We start from the raw sequence: 19,965 nt of genomic DNA on the forward strand, positions 1-19,965 counted from the left end.
CTTAAGTTCTCCAGGAGTATCAATTCAGTGTTTGTATGTTTTTGGTAATAGTTGGTCCCAGACTTTAGTCCTAAGCAATTATTCTGTCTTTGCAGCCCGGTATGAAAGTAATAGCCTTTACTTTTTTTATGGTGTCTTTAATTTAATCTTCTGGTGAGGGATGTGACGTAGCATGATTGACTTTTGACAGTTTTTACATGATGTTGAACTGCTGGCGAGGAAACAGACACAGACCTTTTTCTTGTTCTAATATAACCAGAGAGCACATATTTGCTGAGTGGTTAACAATTTGTGTAGTGATTGGTTTATTTTGGGCAGTCATGATTCAGTAGAACTTTCTAGCTTTTATTTAAACATAGTTTTCGCTGCACAACTGTTTGTTTTATGTGGCACACCTCTTCTTACTAGAGGATAAGAAGTAAGTAAGTAATTTAAATTTCTATTCAAACTTGTACATTTTCTATACAGTATTGTGTGTGTTAACATTAGTTGCTTGTGCTAATTCATGCTTTAGATCTACTTTAATCGCAAACTAGATACAATAAATAATGAAGCGAAGACACAACATGAATATAATGCTCAACAGTTTATTGCTAAAGTTGGATCAAAACTTCAGGAATTCTTTTCAAAGTCTAGGATCCGGAGAATGTGTCATTTTCATGACCACATGAAGAGCATCACATGGCTTTGGAGCAAACAAATACTCTCGCAAGTTTGCAGGGAATGTCGTTTCCCTTGCCTGCAAAACAAATAAAGTGTCAGAAACTTTTCAACAGAGATGTTTAACATGTTTTCAAAAGTAAATTTGTTAAGTTGTTCATATTTGAATGCCAAAGAGACTGTTTCACGAAATTGATGGTTGTTTGGTTGTGTGTACCGTGGCGCCTAAAAGATTCGAAAGCCTATAATGTTTCATGAAACAGTGTTTTTGTCTTTAAACACTTTGATGTCTCCCCTACTCTCTAGTTTTTTGTACCTATGACACAATTGAAGCTCATCATTTTTAAACTGAGAGCACCACCCATAGATCTGACCACTCTGTTCGTGAAACAATTTCCACCCATCGCTAACAGACATCATGTGTGTAGAAATACAACATACCATGGAAGTTGAGTTCCAAACAGTCTTCTCCTGAACCCCAATTGTTGGGCTCTCCTGCATGCCATGCAGGGAATGAAAATTTGGATCCATCAGACCAGTACCACTTACCCTCCTAACAATGGGTCAAATATATACAGTACAAATGCGTCAGTCTTGTAAAATTCTCTGAATGATAGAAATGATTGTCATTTTGATCTTAAATGAATGAGTCACTGACCTTGTAGTGATCATGGCCTCCAACATAGGCTCTTTTATCACTTCCAGAACCCTTTCTGATCAAGTCTCTTACAAATTGATGTTCTACTTCATCGTGGATAGAAGCCAGGTTTGCGCCTACTCCCACACAGTGTTTCTATGGAATGTGAGTGGTTAGCAGTAGAAACGACGTAGTCTAATAACTTGTTTTGACACTACTTATTTTTCTTCATGATCACAAGAATGTTCCGTACCTCTGCATCAGCCCATGCTGCAGGGTTACCAAAGTACTTAAAACAGTTGCAGCCATGCTGATTCCAGCCACTAGGGCAGGAATCTGATCAGTAGAGGAAGACATGGAATGATCACATGGTAGGGAACATAGTGAAGATTACTTTGCAAAAAAAGTAGGTTGTTTTTATTCAGTGTTTTAGCAGTGGAGAGTTAAATCAGTGTACTCACCACCACGAACAGCCTGCGGAAAACATGAAAAAGTGTTTGAGAAAGATGGTTAGATTTACTCTTCCCAAAGCAAGAAAAGCAGAACAGTTGCCTAAGCATTTTTATAAAAGAGCAGAACAAAGTCAAGGTAGTGATCAAACCAACACAAAAAGACAAATTCTACAAAAGGTAGAGCACAATTTATATCCAATTTGAATGAAAAAAACACTTTTTTAAATGACCACTTTAGGAAGCTAAACAAGTGAAATAGTTTTCTCTCTTAAATAGTTTTCTCTCTTAAATAGTTTTCTCTCTCTGTCTCTCTCTAGAGAACACAAAAATAATAAAAAAAAAAAACAGTTGAAGTAGAGCTGAACAGAGACTGTAGAGTGAAGAGAAAATAATTTAAATAAAATTGAACTATGATGTTCCCAACAATTCATGAAAAAATATAATCTAAAAAATACTATTTTCTGTCAAGACCAGCAGTTTTGATGTAGGTTTTACTTACTTCAAGCCACAGGCCACCGGCCAGTCCAAGGACCACGACGAGAGAAAGAGAGGATGTCATCTGTGATAAGAGGTGGTAAGAGTTATCAGGACAAAATATACACAAGTTCTAAAATCAAGAGCAAGAGCGAAGTCGAACCTTGGCTGATATGATCAGTCGGACAATGTCTCTGTGAGGCAAGAACACTCTTATATATGATTTTTGTTCTCATCTTTTTGTCTTTGCCAAGTTCCCTCTTATGTCAACACACAGAAATTATCCAAATCAAATCAAATATGAAGAAGATCAATGAATTGAAGTACAGCCAATTTTCCCCAGTTTTTAAATTGTAAATACGAGATTTTAATATTTAGATGTATTTCTCTTTCATGTAAGACATCTGATCAAAATGCAAATATTGGATTTTTAAAGTTTTATTAAAGACATTTGTATATTAATGGTCTTCTTCCAATTGTAGGGGACCTTTTCAAATCTCATAATAAGTGGCTGGTTGGTCTAGTTTAGAAATTGACCAATAGGTGGTCTTAAACTTTATCATTTTAAACTTTTACGTGAACATGGGTTAAATTCTCATATAAAAGATGTCCAGTTCAGTTTGAGAGAAAGAGAGGAAGTTGTCTTCGAATACAGGATACAAGAGTTATCAAGAGAATATATTGTATTCTGGCTAGATGTTTGTGACGCTTAAATCTGTTTTCTCCCTTTTTATTTAACTTAAAACCAATTCAAATAGATTATAAAAAAGAAGTGAATGGAAAAACATCCTTCTCTTTAGATGTGAATGTGAGATACTTGATAACGTGGATGTTGTCATGGTGTTTCTCATCATATTATTTTGAAACCTGTTTTTTTTCTTTTTATGAAGGGATAGGGGGGAGTCCAATCTTAAGGGTATCACACTCCTCACCGTCCTTGGCAAGGTCTAGTCGGATCTTCTGGAAAGGAGGGTCTATCTATCGTACAGTACAGGGGTGGGCAATTATAATTCTTCAATGGCCACATTCAATTATGTGAATGTTGTTAGGGGCCGTAAAGAAAAAAGAAAGATGAGAAAATCCGTAAAAAAAAAAGGACATTCGTCATTAGGCCATGACATTTTGTAAGCTAAATAAGCTGCAATTTTATTCTTGAATATATGATTTTTTTTTTCAAAAAATTTCTTCAACTAACTTAAAAAAATGTTTTGATGGATTAATATATACTCGAAAAATTAGAACCATTTATACATGATCAAACTTTTACATTACAAGGGCCGGATAAATACAGTCAAAGGGCCACATGAGGGCCGCACTTTTGCCCAGGTAAAACCTCGGATTCAGGAGGAGCAAAGTGGTTTTGGTCCAGGTCATGGAACCGTGTATCAGCTCTATACCATCCGCAAGTTTCCTGAGGGTCCATGATAGTTTGGAAACCTCTGTTTTGTGGATCAGGAGAAGCCATCCGACTGTGTCTCTCAGAGAGTCCTTCGGGGTTTCTCCGGGAGTCCGAGCATGGTTCGCATAGCAGGTATTAAGTTAAAATAATTTCCTGGGGGTTGAACTGTTAGTGTAAGTCGTAACTTCCCTCGTATTAGAAGAACATCAGTTCTTCACGATCGTCAGCACAGAAATCTGACTCCTCGCTCCCCCCTCCCTCACACGGCTCAGTCTTGAAGGAACAGTAACACGCACAACAATGTTATTGAATTTTACTTGAGTTTGTTAAAAAATCTTGTTTCAAATTTGTGAAGACCTAAAAAAAAATTAGACCTGGTGAAATATAATTTTTTTCAGACTACATAGAAAATATATCATACTTTAAGCAAGTCAGTCAGTTAAAAACATGTACATTATTATAAATTAGATTAAGTTTGATATCAAATCATTTCACTTTGAATGTCCTATTATTCAGTTTTCTCCATTGTTGAAACGATAATAATAATAATGGTGATGGTGATACAATTTTTATAATGTATATTAATGTATATATAACCCTTCAGAGTCAAATAGTGCTTTACCTAAGAAAAGAGAAAAACAAACGTCAGACCTTTCATCAGGACAAACTACAGTAAATATACAGTACAACACATTTTTATGATTATTGTCAATGCTTAAAGGGGCGTCATAGCTCAGATGGTAGAGTGGTTGCCTGCAGTCCAAGTTCAATCCCAGCTACAGACAAGCTTGTGTCGTTGTGTCCCCGAGCAAGACATTTTACCCTGATTGCTCCTGATGGCAGATTCGGCGGCATGTGGTGCAGCCTACTCCCATCAGTATGTGTGAATGGCTGTCAAAGTGCTTTGTGACCCTAGCCTAGAAAGGCGCTATATAAATAGAGATTATTATTATTATTATTAAAGGAATAGTTGACCTAATATTCAAATTACACATATTTTCCACTCACCCTCATGTCGACTAAGGGTTGGGATTATTTTCAGAGTAATCTGTTCTTGTTCTGATAGAGTTGAAGACAAAAATATGTGTTCATTGTAATGTAGCGACTAGAAATCAGTTGTTGTCGTCTTCATCTACGTCGAAAGACGCACTTGAAAAAAACTAAATACCTCCATACTGCTTGTCTGTGACAACCATCTTGTATTGAAGCCTCAACATGAGAGATTTAGGCTGAAAGCACACATTTATTTAGGTTTTTTGGGAACAATTCATGTTCTATTGTTTTAAGTGGGTCATTTTGGACAAAGATAAATACAAAGACATCTAAGCTCCAGTCGCTACGTTAAAATGAACTAACATTTTTGTCTATAACTCTAAAAAGAACAGATTACTCTGAAAATACTCCAACATCAGTCAACATGAGGATGAGTAGAAAATGAGAGAAGTTTGAATTTTGGTTGAACTAACACTAACTAAGGTTTTATTTATAGTTTGTTTATATATAGCGTTAAGGCAAACAAGGACAGTGAAATTTATATGGGATTATATTTAATTTTAAAAGTTAAAAAGAGTTTTTCGGTTTCCCGGGTTTTCTTCCTGTAGGAAACAGGTCCAAATGGCTCTTTGAGAATTATGGGTTGCCCACCCTGACTTGTTTTATCCCACTTTTCTGTTTCCTGAGTTCCACGGCGCCTGTTGCTGTTACAGCAACTACAGAAATTAACTCCAGATCAACAGAGCTTGAAGCCAGTCTCTTGAAGCAACAGGTTCCAGATTAGAATCCTCAATCCTTGGTATGAACCTTCAAGATTTCTCTCTTTGGGAATGACTTTTTTCTTATTTCTGGTGTTTTTGTCCTCCTAGTGTCAGTGCCTATTTTTTTGCTGTATAATTCATTGTTTGTGTTTCTCCGCCCAACGTTTAATTCACTTTTGACTTTCTTCGGACGGTGTTATGGACACTTGAGAATTTAGATGCGTATTTTTCAAAGAAACACTTATTAATAAACCATTTAAATTCAAAACCCAATAGATGTATTTTGATTTCATTGTAATTTTTTTATTTTTTATCTGCAAAAAGATTTTCATGAACAAGATCATCCTTTTTTTTCATACATTTGATGCAAACACGTGTCGGTGCATCATTTACGTACAGTTTCATTTGAAAGCGTTGATAAAATATCAGTTAATTTACCGTTGTACACAAAAAGCCACTGCCTATCGCATCAATGTCACAAATGAGATACAATAAATAAAAGACGACACATCATGGATTTGGAATGCTTAGTATTTTATTGAACTCATGTTGGATGAAATTTGAATGATCTCACTCGATGAAGAAAATCACACAGGCTTGGAGCAAACAGAGGCTCTTGCGAGCCCACAGGGAATGTCATTGCCCTTATCTGAAAGAGTAAGAAAGTGTCAGTATTACGTCAGAAACAAGTTACTATAGATGTACAGCAATGTAAACATCTGCCTAAAAGCTTATTTCAGCTTTTAATGTATGAACTTAAGTGGCTGTTATCAAGAAATCATGGGAAAATGTCTCGATATCAGCTCTTAAATGAAACTCTTAACTACATTTAAAAATTTATATATTTCAATAAATAAACCTTCAGTTGTTGGAACATTCGTTAAATATGTTTAAAATTAAATAACCAAAAAGCTCCTATTGTTCATACCATTAAAGTTGATCTCCATACAGTCTTCTTCACCCATATTGTTTGGCTAAGAGAACACTCTTATATAGGATTTTTGCCAAGTTCCCTCTTATGTCAACACCCAGAAATTATCCAAATCAAATCAAATATGAAGACGATTAATGAATTGAAGTACAGCCAATTTTCCCCAGTTTTTAAATTGTAAATACGAGATTATAATATTAAGATGTATTTCTTCTTTCATGTAAGACATTTTAAATTCTCATATAAAAGATGTTCAGTTCAGTTTGAGAGAAAGAGGATACAAGAGTTATCAAGACAAGATACTGTATTCTGGCTGGATTTTTGTGACGCAGGAACACTTAAATCTGTTTTATCCCTTTTTATTTAACTTAAAACCAATTCAAATTGAAAAAAAAAAAAATTAGTATCATTAAAAATACAAGACATCGAATTCATAGGATAAGCTTCCCATTTTTCTGATGTTCCAAATCATTCATTGTGCTGTCATGATGTGCATATACGTAATTTGAATGAATGTTCTAGACATTATTGTGTGTTGATGTTCCTTCCAGTTAATTTTCTTTAAACCTATACATTTTCTATATAGTATTGTATATGTTTTCATCAGTTGCTTGTGATAATTCATGCTTTAGATCTACTTTAATCGCAAACTAGATATCCCAGCACGCCTAACCTCGTCGCCTATCTCTCCTGTGTCCCACGTGAGTACCATGACCTGCGTGAGGTGTTTTCTAAGACTCGTGCCGTAAGTCTCCCTGCTCATCGGTCCTATGATTGCGTGATTGAACTCTTACACAGTGCTGAGCCTCAAGGAGGGCGTTTGTACTCCCTCTCTCTCCCTGAGACTGAGGCCGTGAACACATATTTCCGAGTCATTGGCGACAGGCATCATACGTCCCTCTTCTTTCCCGGCTGGCGCGGGTTTCTTCTTTGTAGGAAAGAAGGACGGGTCTGTAAGGAAATGACAACTTTACTGTAATCAATCATCTAGATTTAACACACATTTCAAATAGTCACTTGATTAACTGATAATCTTTCATATTTAATTCATATTAAATAATACTATTCTTGCATTGCATTCACTTAAACTAAACTCAGGTTCACAACTCAAAGGCCGAGGTCACAAAGCCTCACACACACAGAAAGATTAAACAATCCCAGATTCCAGGAATTCAGTGTGAACCTGTTTGAGAACTCACACTGAAATACACAACAGTCCAGTAAGTTGCTGGGAACAAACTCTCTCTACAAAACAACAACCTTCAGTAAATTTCCACTACGATCACGTGCGACCGGCCATCGTAGAATCAAGTGTTTACAGTAACTGACCAATCCTACGTTCACATTTGACTAGAGGCGTTAACCTGAATATTCTACTATAAAGATCCACCATTTTGTCTCATCTTTGCGTTCTGGCATGCTAAGACGTCTGCGATAGATCTCTCCGCTTGCTAGCGCCCGTGTTCACGTAAGTTTGTCTCTGACTTTTGCATAATTCACTAAACGAGCATTTTTCTTAAACCCATCCATGTGTCTGTCCTTCATTCCATCACCACGTACGAGGCTGGGGAGGGGTCGGTTCATCGGAACACAAAAACCCCTAACAGGTCCCTCAGACCATGTTTGATTATCGCACACTCAATAACATCACAATTAAGAACGGCTATCCCCTCCCGTTAATCTCATCTGCGTTCGAGACTCTTAAAGGGGCCACTGTGGTCACCAAATTAGACTTGCGCAGCGCCTACCATCTTGTTCGCATCCGCCAGAGCGACGAATGGAAGACCGCATTTAATACTCCATCAGGGTATTACGAGTATTTAGTCATGCCGTTCGGCTTAACCAATGCCCCTGCGGTTTTTCAGGCCTTGGTGAACGACTTCTTAAGTGAGTTCCTTAACCAGTTTGTTTTCGTTTATTTAGACGATATCCTGATTCTTTTCTAAGGAACGAACGGTCCCACCGGCAGCATGTACGCTCCGTCCTTAGCCGTCTTCTCGCGCACCAACTGTTTGTCAAGGCGGAGAAGTGCGAGTTTCATGTCCGTACCGTCTCATTCCTCGGTTATATCATTAAGTAAGTAAGTAAGTAAGTCATTTTTATTTGTTTAGCGCTTTTCCAGACCAGGGTCACAAAGCGCTTAAACAATCAAAACAATACTCAATAAAGTATATATTTTAAAGATCAAGATAAAACTGATAACACAACAGGAGTTCCAGAAAATCAAGGAAAAGCTTGAATAAATAGAAACGTCTTAAGATGTTTCTTAAAGGAGTCAGTAGACTCCATCAAGCGCAAAGAGAGAGGAAGATTGTTCCAAAGCTTAGGAGCAACAGCCTGGAAGGATTTCTCTCCGCTGGTCCTGAACCATGTGCGTGGAACCATAAGTAGATTCTGATCCACAGACCTCAGAGCCCGAGCTGGGGTGTAAGGCTGGATCAGATCAGTGATGTAAGGAGGAGCCTGACCATGAATAGCTCTGAAAGTAAGAACCAGAATTTTAAAGTTGATCCTGAAAGAAACTGGAAGCCAGTGAAGAGTTTATTTGAGTTCTTCTACTTGAGCATTAGCCCTGGTAGAATCGCTATGGATCCCGCCAAGGTACACGCGGTCTCCGACTGGCCTGCCCCCGATACACGCAAGGCTCTGCAACGGTTTCTCTGGTTTTCTAATTTTAACCGCCGTTTCATCCGTAATTTCAGTGCTGTCTGCTTTCCCTCACTTCTGAGTCACAGCCCTTTCGGTGGTCCCCGGCCGCCGAGAAGGCGTTCTGGAAGCTCAAGCGCCGCTTTACCTCTGCCCCCGTCCTCCAGCAACCAGATTCCCATCTCCAGTTCCTGGTCGAGGTCGACGCTTCCAACACTGGTCTGTGTCCTGTCACAGAGATGCGCTGCCGATGGCAAGACTCACCCCTCACCTCACGCAAGATGGCAGGGAATGTCGTTTACCTTGGCTGTAAAACAAATAAAGTGTTATAATAAACTATTTAAAAGAGATGATTAACATGTTTTCAAAAGTAAATTTGTTAAGTTGTTCATATTTGAATGCCAAAGAGACTGTTTCACAGAATTGATGGGTGTTTGGTTGTGTGTACCGTGGTGCCTAAAAGATTAGAAAGCTTTTAATTTCAAATGAAACAGTGTTTCTGTCTTCAAACACTTATCAGGACAAAATATACACAAGTTCTAAAATCAAGAGCAAGAGCGAAGTCGAACCTTGGCTGATATGATCAGTCGGACAATATCTCTGTGAGGCAAGAACACTCTTATATTTGATTTTTCTTCTCATCTTTTTGTCTTTGCCAAGTTCCCTCTTATGTCAAAACCCAGAAAGTATCCAAATAATATAAAATATGAAGAAGATCAATGAATTGAAGTACAGCCAATTTTCCCCAGTTTTCAAATCGTAATATATACATATACGAGATTTTAATATTTAGATGCATTTCTCTTTCAAGTAAGACATCTGATCAAAATGCAAATATTGGATTTTAAAAGTTTTATTAAAGACATTTGTATATTAATGATATTCTTCCAATTATAGGGGATTTTTTAAAATCTCATAATAAGTGGCTGGTTGGTCTCGAAATTGAAATTGACCAATAGGTGGTCTTTTACTTCATCATTATAAACTTTAACCTGAACATGGGTTAAATTCTCATATAAAAGATGTCCAGTTCAGTTTGAGAGAAAGAGAGGATGTTGTCTTCGAATAGAGGATACAAGAGTTATCAAGACAAGATACTGTATTCTGGCTAGATGTTTGTGACGCAGGAACACTTAAATCTGTTTTCTCCCTTTTTATTTAACTTAAAAGCACTTCAAATAGATAAAAAAAGAAGTGAATGGAAAAACATCCTTCTCTTTAGATGTGAATGTGAGATACTTGATAACGTGGATGTTGTCATGGTGTTTCTCATCATATTATTTTGAAACCAGTCCAATCTTAGGGGTATCGCAATCCTCACCGTCCTTGGCAAGGTCTGGTCGGATCTTTTGGAAAGGAGGGTCTATCCTATAGTACAGGGATGGGAAATTATAATTCTTCAAGGGCCACATTCAATTATGTGAATGTTGTTAGGGGCCGTAAAGAAAAAAGAAAGATGAGAAAATCCGTAAAAAAAAAGGACATTCGTCGTGAGGCCATAATATTTTTAAAGATAAATAAGCTTCAATTTTATTCTTGAATATATGATTTTTTTTTTCAAAACATTTCTTCAACTTACTTAAAAAAAATGTTTTGATGGATTGATATATACTCGAAAAATTACACACAAGAAAGAAGGGAAAAAGTAAATAATTGTGAAAATGTAAATGAATAATAAATACAAAATACATTTGTTAATGCATTAGAACCATTTATACATGATCAAACTTTTACATTACGGGGGCCACATAAATACAGTCAAAGGGCGGCATGTGGCCCCAGGGCCGCACTTTTGCCCAGGTGAAACCTCGGATTCAGGAGGAGCAAAGTGGTTTTGGTCCAGGTCATAGAACCGTGTATCAGCTCTATACCATCCGCAAGTTTCCTGAGGGTCCATGATAGTTTGCCAAACCTGTGTTTTGTGGATCAGGAGAAGCCATCCGACTGTGTCTCTCAGAGAGTCCTTTGGGGTTTCTCCAGGAGTCCAAGCTTGGTTCGCATAGCCAGTATTAAGTTAAAATAATTTCCTGGGGGTTTAACTGTTAGTGTAAGTCGTAACTTCCCTCGTATTAGACACACCTTCGCTGGTATTAACATCAGTTCTTCACGATCAGCGCAGAAATCTGACTCCTCGCTCCCCCCTCCCTCACACGGCTCAGTCTTGAAGGAACAGTAACACGCACAACAACGTTATAGAATTTGACTTGATTTTGTTAAAAAATCTTGTTTCAAATTTGTGAAGACCTAAAAAAAAATTAGACCTGGTGAAATATAGTTCTTTTCAGCCTACATAGAAAATATTTTATATTTTAAGCAAGTCAGTCAGTTAAAAACATGTACATTATTATAAATTAGATTAAGTTTGATATCAAATCATTTCACTTTGAATGTCCTATTATTCAGTTTTCTGCATTGTTGAAACGATAATAAAAATAATGGTGATGGTGATACAATTTTTATAATGTATATTAATGTATATATAACCCTTCAGAGTCAAATAGTGCTTTACCTAAGAAAAGAGAAAAACAAACGTCAGACCTTTCATCAGGACAAATTACAGTAAATATACAGTACAAAACATTGTTATGATTATTGTCAATGCTTAAAGGAATAGTTGACCTAGTATTCAAATAACACATATTTTCCACTCACCCTCATGTAGAAAAAGGGTTGGGATTATTTTCAGAGTAATCTGTTCCTCTTTAGAGTTGAAGACAAAAATATTTGTTCATTGTAATGTAGCGACTAGAAATCAGTTGTTGTTGTCTTCATCTACGTCGAAAGACGCACTTGAAAAAAACTAAATACCTCCATACTGCTTGTCTGTGACAACCATCTTGTATTGAAGCCTCAACATGAGAGATTTAGGCTATAAGCACACATTTATTTAGGTTTTTTGGGAACAATTCATGTTCTATTGTTTTAAGTGGGTCATTTTGGACAAAGATAAATACAAAGACATCTAAGCTCCAGTCGCTACGTTAAAATGAACTAACATTTTTGTCTATAACTCTAAAAAGAACAGATTACTCTGAAAATACTCCAACATCAGTCAACATGAGGATGAGTAGAAAATGAGAGAAGTTTGAATTTTGGTTGAACTAACACTAACTAAGGTTTTATTTATAGTTTGTTTATATATAGCGTTAAGGCAAACAAGGACAGTGAAACTTATATGGGATTATATTTAATTTTAAAAGTCAAAAATAGTTTTTCGGTTTCCCGGGTTTTCTTCCTGTAGGAAACAGGTCCAAATGGCTCTTTGAGAATTATGGGTTGCCCACCCTGACTTGTTTTATCCCACTTTTCTGTTTCCTGAGTTCCACGGCGCCTGTTGCTATTACAGCAACTACAGAAATTAACTCCAGATCAACAGAGCTTGAAGCCAGTCTCTTGAAGCAACAGGTTCCAGATTAGAATCCTCAATCCTTGGTATGAACCTTCAAGATTTCTCTCTTTGGGAATGACTTTTTTCTTATTTCTGGTGTTTTTGTCCTCCTAGTGTCAGTGCCTAGTTTTTTGCTGTATAATTCATTGTTTGTGTTTCTCCGCCCAACGTTTAATTCACTTTTGACTTTCTTCGGACGGTGTTATGGACACTTGAGAATTTAGATGCGTATTTTTCAAAGAAACACTTATTAATAAGCCATTTAAATTCAAAACCCAATAGATGTATTTTGATTTCATTGTAATTTTTTTATTTTTTATCTGCAAAAAGATTTTCATGAACAAGATCATCCTTTTTTTTCATACATTTGATGCAAACACGTGTCGGTGCATCATTTACGTACAGTTTCATTTGAAAGCGTTGATAAAATATCAGTTAATTTACCGTTGTACACAAAAAGCCACTGCCTATCGCATCAATGTCACAAATGAGATACAATAAATAAAAGACGACACATCATGGATTTGGAATGCTTAGTATTTTATTGAACTCATGTTGGATGAAATTTGAATGATCTCACTCGATGAAGAAAATCACACAGGCTTGGAGCAAACAGAGGCTCTTGCGAGCCCACAGGGAATGTCATTGCCCTTATCTGAAAGAGTAAGAAAGTGTCAGTATTACGTCAGAAACAAGTTACCATAGATGTACAGCAATGTAAACATCTGCCTAAAAGCTTATTTCAGCTTTTAATGTATGAACTTAAGTGGCTGTTATCAAGAAATCATGGGAAAATGTCTCGATATCAGCTCTTAAATGAAACTCTTAACTACATTTAAAAATGTATATATTTCAATAATAAACCTTCAATTGTTGGAACATTCTGTGAATATGAATATTTAAGTTTGATTTAGTAAATGCTAAAATTAAATAACCAAAAAGCTCCTATTGTTCATACCACGAAAGTTGATCTCCATACAATCTTCTCCACCCGCATTGTTTGGCTCTCCTGCCAACCATCCAGGGAAGTGGAAGTTGGATCCATCAGTCCAGGACCACCTCCCCTCCTAATAACAAGTCAATGTTTGTTTATGCATTAGTTCAATGATGTCTTGATAGTTGATTCTAAATGAATGAATCACTGACCTTGTAGAGATCATGACCTCCAACATAGGCTTTTGAATTGCTTCCAGTAGCGCTTTTGATCAGCTGTCTGACAAACTGATGTTGAGGCTCACTGTGGATAGAAGCCAGGTTTGCACCTAATCCCACACATTGTTTCTACGGAATGTGAAAAGGAAAAAGTTAAAGACATCTAACACCAAATATCTCAGGATGTTCTGGCACTGAAATATTTTCTGGACATAACTAGAATGTTCCTTACCTCTGCATCAGCCCATGATAAAACGTTACCAAAGTACTTATAACAGTTGCAGCCATGCTGGGTCCAGCCACTAGGGCAGGAATCTGATCAGTAGAGGAAAACATGGAATGATCACATGGTAGAAGACACTAATTCATTATATTGTATCAGTGGAGTGTTTATTATACTGACCTCCTCCATGTACACCCTGTGAAAAATATACCAAAACATGTTTTAAATACTTCCTGAAGGAATTACGGTGTTATGATTCGCTCACATTCATGAAGAGAACACAAAGAAAATGTGAATGAATAAAAAACAGTTGAAGTAGAGCTGAACAGAGACTGTAGAGTGAAGAGAAAATAATTCAATTCAAATTGAACAATGATGTTCCCAACCATTCATTCCAAAATATCAACTTGAAAAATACAATTTTCTGCCAAGAGCAGCAGTTTTGATGTCGTTTTTACTTACTTCAAGCCACAGGCCACCGGCCAGTCCAAGGACCACGACGAGAGAAAGAGAGGATGTCATCTGTGATAAGAGGTGGTAAGAGTTATCAAGACAAAATATGCACAAGTTCTAAATTCAAGAGCGAAGTCGAACCTTGGCTGATATGATCAGTTGCACAATGTCTCTGTGAGGCAAGAACACTCTTATATAGGATTTTTGCCAAGAACACTCTTATGTCAACACCCAGAAATTATCCAAATCAAATCAAATATGAAGACGATTAATGAATTGAAGTACAGCCAATTTTCCCCAGTTTTTAAATTGTAAATACGAGATTATAATATTAAGATGTATTTCTTCTTTCATGTAAGACATTTTAAATTCTCATATAAAAGATGTTCAGTTCAGTTTGAGAGAAAGAGGATACAAGAGTTATCAAGACAAGATACTGTATTCTGGCTGGATTTTTGTGACGCAGGAACACTTAAATCTGTTTTATCCCTTTTTATTTAACTTAAAACCAATTCAAATGGAAAAAAAAATAGCTTCCCATTTTTCTGTTGTTCCAAATCGTTCATTGTGCTGTCATGATGTGCATATACGTAATTTGAATGAATGTTCTAGACATTATTGTGTGTTGATGTTCCTTCCAGTTAATTTTCTTTAAACCTGTACATTTTCTATATAGTATTGTATATGTTTTCATCAGTTGCTTGTGATAATTCATGCTTTAGATCTACTTTAATCGCAAACTAGATATCCCAGCACGCCTAACCTCGTCGCCTATCTCTCCTGTGTCCCACGTGAGTACCATGACCTGCGTGAGGTGTTTTCTAAGACTCGTGCCGTAAGTCTCCCTGCTCATCGGTCCTATGATTGCGTGATTGAACTCTTACACAGTGCTGAGCCTCAAGGAGGGCGTTTGTACTCCCTCTCTCTCCCTGAGACTGAGGCCATGAACACATATTTCCGAGTCATTGGCGACAGGCATCATACGTCCCTCTTCTTTCCCGGCTGGCGCGGGTTTCTTCTTTGTAGGAAAGAAGGACGGGTCTGTAAGGAAATGACAACTTTACTGTAATCAATCATCTAGATTTAACACACATTTCAAATAGTCACTTGATTAACTGATAATCTTTCATATTTAATTCATATTAAATAATCCTATTCTTGCATTGCATTCACTTAAACTAAACTCAGGTTCACAACTCAAAGGCCGAGGTCACAAAGCCTCACACACACAGAAAGATTAAACAATCCCAGATTCCAGGAATTCAGTGTGAACCTGTTTGAGAACTCACACTGAAATACACAACAGTCCAGTAAGTTGCTGGGAACAAACTCTCTCTACAAAACAACAACCTTCAGTAAATTTCCACTACGATCACGTGCGACCGGCCATCTTAGAATCAAGTGTTTACAGTAACTGACCAATCCTACGTTCACATTTGACTAGAGGCGTTAATCTGAATATTCTACTATAAAGATCCACCATTTTGTCTCATCTTTGCGTTCTGGCATGCGAAGACGTCTGCGATAGATCTCTCTGCTTGCTAGCGCCCGTGTTCACGTGAGTTTGTCTCTGACTTTTGCATAATTCACTAAACGAGCATTTTTCTTAAACCCATCCATGTGTCTGTCCTTCATTCCATCACCACGTACGAGGCTGGGGAGGGGTCGGTTCATCGGAACACAAAAACCCCTAACAGGTCCCTCAGACCATGTTTGATTATCGCACACTCAATAACATCACAATTAAGAACCGCTATCCCCTCCCGTTAATCTCATGTGCGTTCGAGACTCTTAAAGGGGCCACTGTGGTCACCAAATTAGACTTGCGCAGCGCCTACCATCTTGTTCGCATCCGCCAGAGCGACGAATGGAAGACCGCATTTAATACTCCATCAGGGTATTACGAGTATTTAGTCATGCCGTTCGGCTTAACCAATGCCCCTGCGGTTTTTCAGGCCTTGGTGAACGACTTCTTAAGCGAGTTCCTTAACCAGTTTGTTTTCGTTTATTTAGACGATATCCTGATTCTTTTCTAAGGAACGAACGGTCCCACCGCCAGCATGTACGCTCCGTCCTTAGCCGTCTTCTCGCGCACCAACTGTTTGTCAAGGCGGAGAAGTGCGAGTTTCATGTCCGTACCGTCTCATTCCTCGGTTATATCATTAAGTAAGTAAGTAAGTAAGTCATTTTTATTTGTTTAGCGCTTTTCCAGACCAGGGTCACAAAGCGCTTAAACAATCAAAACAATACTCAATAAAGTATATATTTTAAAGATCAAGATAAAACTGATAACACAACAGGAGTTCCAGAAAATCAAGGAAAAGCTTGAATAAATAGAAACGTCTTAAGATGTTTCTTAAAGGAGTCAGTAGACTCCATCAAGCGCAAAGAGAGAGGAAGATTGTTCCAAAGCTTAGGAGCAAAAGCCTGGAAGGATTTCTCTCCGCTGGTCCTGAACCATGTGCGTGGAACCATAAGTAGATTCTGATCCACAGACCTCAGAGCCCGAGCTGGGGTGTAAGGCTGGATCAGATCAGTGATGTAAGGAGGAGCCTGACCATGAATAGCTCTGAAAGTAAGAACCAGAATTTTAAAGTTGATCCTGAAAGAAACTGGAAGCCAGTGAAGAGTTTATTTGAGTTCTTCTACTTGAGCATTAGCCCTGGTAGAATCGCTATGGATCCCGCCAAGGTACACGCGGTCTCCGACTGGCCTGCCCCCGATACACGCAAGGCTCTGCAACGGTTTCTCTGGTTTTCTAATTTTAACCGCCGTTTCATCCGTAATTTCAGTGCTGTCTGCTTTCCCTCACTTCTGAGTCACAGCCCTTTCGGTGGTCCCCGGCCGCCGAGAAGGCGTTCTGGAAGCTCAAGCGCCGCTTTACCTCTGCCCCCGTCCTCCAGCAACCAGATTCCCATCTCCAGTTCCTGGTCGAGGTCGACGCTTCCAACACTGGTCTGTGTCCTGTCACAGAGATGCGCTGCCGATGGCAAGACTCACCCCTTACCTCACGCAAGATGGCAGGGAATGTCGTTTACCTTGGCTGTAAAACAAATAAAGTGTTATAATAAACTATTTAAAAGAGATGATTAACATGTTTTCAAAAGTAAATTTGTTAAGTTGTTCATATTTGAATGCTAAAGAGACTGTTTCACAGAATTGATGGGTGTTTGGTTGTGTGTACCGTGGTGCCTAAAAGATTAGAAAGCTTTTAATTTCAAATGAAACAGTGTTTCTGTCTTCAAACACTTATCAGGACAAAATATACACAAGTTCTAAAATCAAGAGCAAGAGCGAAGTCGAACCTTGGCTGATATGATCAGTCGGACAATATCTCTGTGAGGCAAGAACACTCTTATATTTGATTTTTCTTCTCATCTTTTTGTCTTTGCCAAGTTCCCTCTTATGTCAAAACCCAGAAAGTATCCAAATAATATAAAATATGAAGAAGATCAATGAATTGAAGTACAGCCAATTTTCCCCAGTTTTCAAATCGTAATATATACATATACGAGATTTTAATATTTAGATGCATTTCTCTTTCAAGTAAGACATCTGATCAAAATGCAAATATTGGATTTTAAAAGTTTTATTAAAGACATTTGTATATTAATGATATTCTTCCAATTGTAGGGGATTTTTTAAAATCTCATAATAAGTGGCTGGTTGGTCTCGAAATTGAAATTGACCAATAGGTGGTCTTTTACTTCATCATTATAAACTTTAACCTGAACATGGGTTAAATTCTCATATAAAAGATGTCCAGTTCAGTTTGAGAGAAAGAGAGGATGTTGTCTTCGAATAGAGGATACAAGAGTTATCAAGACAAGATACTGTATTCTGGCTAGATGTTTGTGACGCAGGAACACTTAAATCTGTTTTCTCCCTTTTTATTTAACTTAAAAGCACTTCAAATAGATAAAAAAAGAAGTGAATGGAAAAACATCCTTCTCTTTAGATGTGAATGTGAGATACTTGATAACGTGGATGTTGTCATGGTGTTTCTCATCATATTATTTTGAAACCAGTCCAATCTTAGGGGTATCGCAATCCTCACCGTCCTTGGCAAGGTCTGGTCGGATCTTTTGGAAAGGAGGGTCTATCCTATAGTACAGGGATGGGAAATTATAATTCTTCAAGGGCCACATTCAATTATGTGAATGTTGTTAGGGGCCGTAAAGAAAAAAGAAAGATGAGAAAATCCGTAAAAAAAAAGGACATTCGTCGTGAGGCCATAATATTTTTAAAGATAAATAAGCTTCAATTTTATTCTTGAATATATGATTTTTTTTTTCAAAACATTTCTTCAACTTACTTAAAAAAAATGTTTTGATGGATTGATATATACTCGAAAAATTACACACAAGAAAGAAGGGAAAAAGTAAATAAGTGTGAAAATGTAAATGAATAATAAATACAAAATACATTTGTTAATGCATTAGAACCATTTATACATGATCAAACTTTTACATTACGGGGGCCACATAAATACAGTCAAAGGGCGGCATGTGGCCCCAGGGCCGCACTTTTGCCCAGGTGAAACCTCGGATTCAGGAGGAGCAAAGTGGTTTTGGTCCAGGTCATGGAACCGTGTATCAGCTCTATACCATCCGCAAGTTTCCTGAGGGTCCATGATAGTTTGCCAAACCTGTGTTTTGTGGATCAGGAGAAGCCATCCGACTGTGTTTCTCAGAGAGTCCTTTGGGGTTTCTCCGGGAGTCCAAGCTTGGTTCGCATAGCCAGTATTAAGTTAAAATAATTTCCTGGGGGTTTAACTGTTAGTGTAAGACACACCTTCGCTGGTATTAACATCAGTTCTTCACGATCAGCGCAGAAATCTGACTCCTCGCTCCCCCCTCCCTCACACGGCTCAGTCTTGAAGGAACAGTAACACGCACAACAACGTTATAGAATTTGACTTGATTTTGTTAAAAAATCTTGTTTCAAATTTGTGAAGACCTAAAAAAAAATTAGACCTGGTGAAATATAGTTCTTTTCAGCCTACATAGAAAATATTTTATATTTTAAGCAAGTCAGTCAGTTAAAAACATGTACATTATTATAAATTAGATTAAGTTTGATATCAAATCATTTCACTTTGAATGTCCTATTATTCAGTTTTCTGCATTGTTGAAACGATAATAAAAATAATGGTGATGGTGATACAATTTTTATAATGTATATTAATGTATATATAACCCTTCAGAGTCAAATAGTGCTTTACCTAAGAAAAGAGAAAAACAAACGTCAGACCTTTCATCAGGACAAATTACAGTAAATATACAGTACAAAACATTGTTATGATTATTGTCAATGCTTAAAGGAATAGTTGACCTAGTATTCAAATAACACATATTTTCCACTCACCCTCATGTAGAAAAAGGGTTGGGATTATTTTCAGAGTAATCTGTTCCTCTTTAGAGTTGAAGACAAAAATATTTGTTCATTGTAATGTAGCGACTAGAAATCAGTTGTTGTCGTCTTCATCTACGTCGAAAGACGCACTTGAAAAAAACTAAATACCTCCATACTGCTTGTCTGTGACAACCATCTTGTATTGAAGCCTCAACATGAGAGATTTAGGCTGAAAGCACACATTTATTTAGTTTTTTTGGGAACAATTCATGTTCTATTGTTTTAAGTGGGTCATTTTGGACAAAGATAAATACAAAGACATCTAAGCTCCAGTCGCTACGTTAAAATGAACTAACATTTTTGTCTATAACTCTAAAAAGAACAGATTACTCTGAAAATACTCCAACATCAGTCAACATGAGGATGAGTAGAAAATGAGAG

General features: G+C 37.3%; 2 protein-coding genes across 2 annotated transcripts; both read right to left on the reverse strand.

The window, feature by feature from the left end:
- Positions 1 to 571: 571 nt before the first annotated feature.
- On the reverse strand, positions 572 to 2,443 carry LOC148066711 (galactose-specific lectin nattectin-like). Its single transcript, XM_087807283.1, has 7 exons — positions 2,387 to 2,443; positions 2,249 to 2,308; positions 1,759 to 1,771; positions 1,551 to 1,633; positions 1,319 to 1,453; positions 1,102 to 1,213; positions 572 to 739 (listed from the first exon to the last, which is right to left on the reverse strand). Exons 2-7 carry the CDS (start codon positions 2,306 to 2,308, stop codon positions 678 to 680), a joined length of 465 nt encoding a protein of 154 aa, XP_087663409.1. The 5' UTR covers positions 2,387 to 2,443; the 3' UTR covers positions 572 to 677.
- Positions 2,444 to 12,864: 10,421 nt separating this feature from the next.
- On the reverse strand, positions 12,865 to 14,385 carry LOC148066712 (ladderlectin-like). Its single transcript, XM_087807269.1, has 7 exons — positions 14,311 to 14,385; positions 14,179 to 14,238; positions 13,897 to 13,912; positions 13,726 to 13,808; positions 13,488 to 13,622; positions 13,300 to 13,408; positions 12,865 to 12,996 (listed from the first exon to the last, which is right to left on the reverse strand). The coding sequence occupies exons 2-7, from the start codon at positions 14,236 to 14,238 to the stop codon at positions 12,935 to 12,937; spliced, it is 465 nt and encodes a 154-aa protein (XP_087663395.1). The 5' UTR covers positions 14,311 to 14,385; the 3' UTR covers positions 12,865 to 12,934.
- Between the last annotated feature and the right edge of the window lie 5,580 nt (positions 14,386 to 19,965).

This window comes from Callionymus lyra, chromosome 14, assembly GCF_982586985.1.
Source record: "Callionymus lyra chromosome 14, fCalLyr1.hap1.1, whole genome shotgun sequence".
Classification (NCBI taxonomy): domain Eukaryota; kingdom Metazoa; phylum Chordata; class Actinopteri; order Syngnathiformes; family Callionymidae; genus Callionymus; species Callionymus lyra.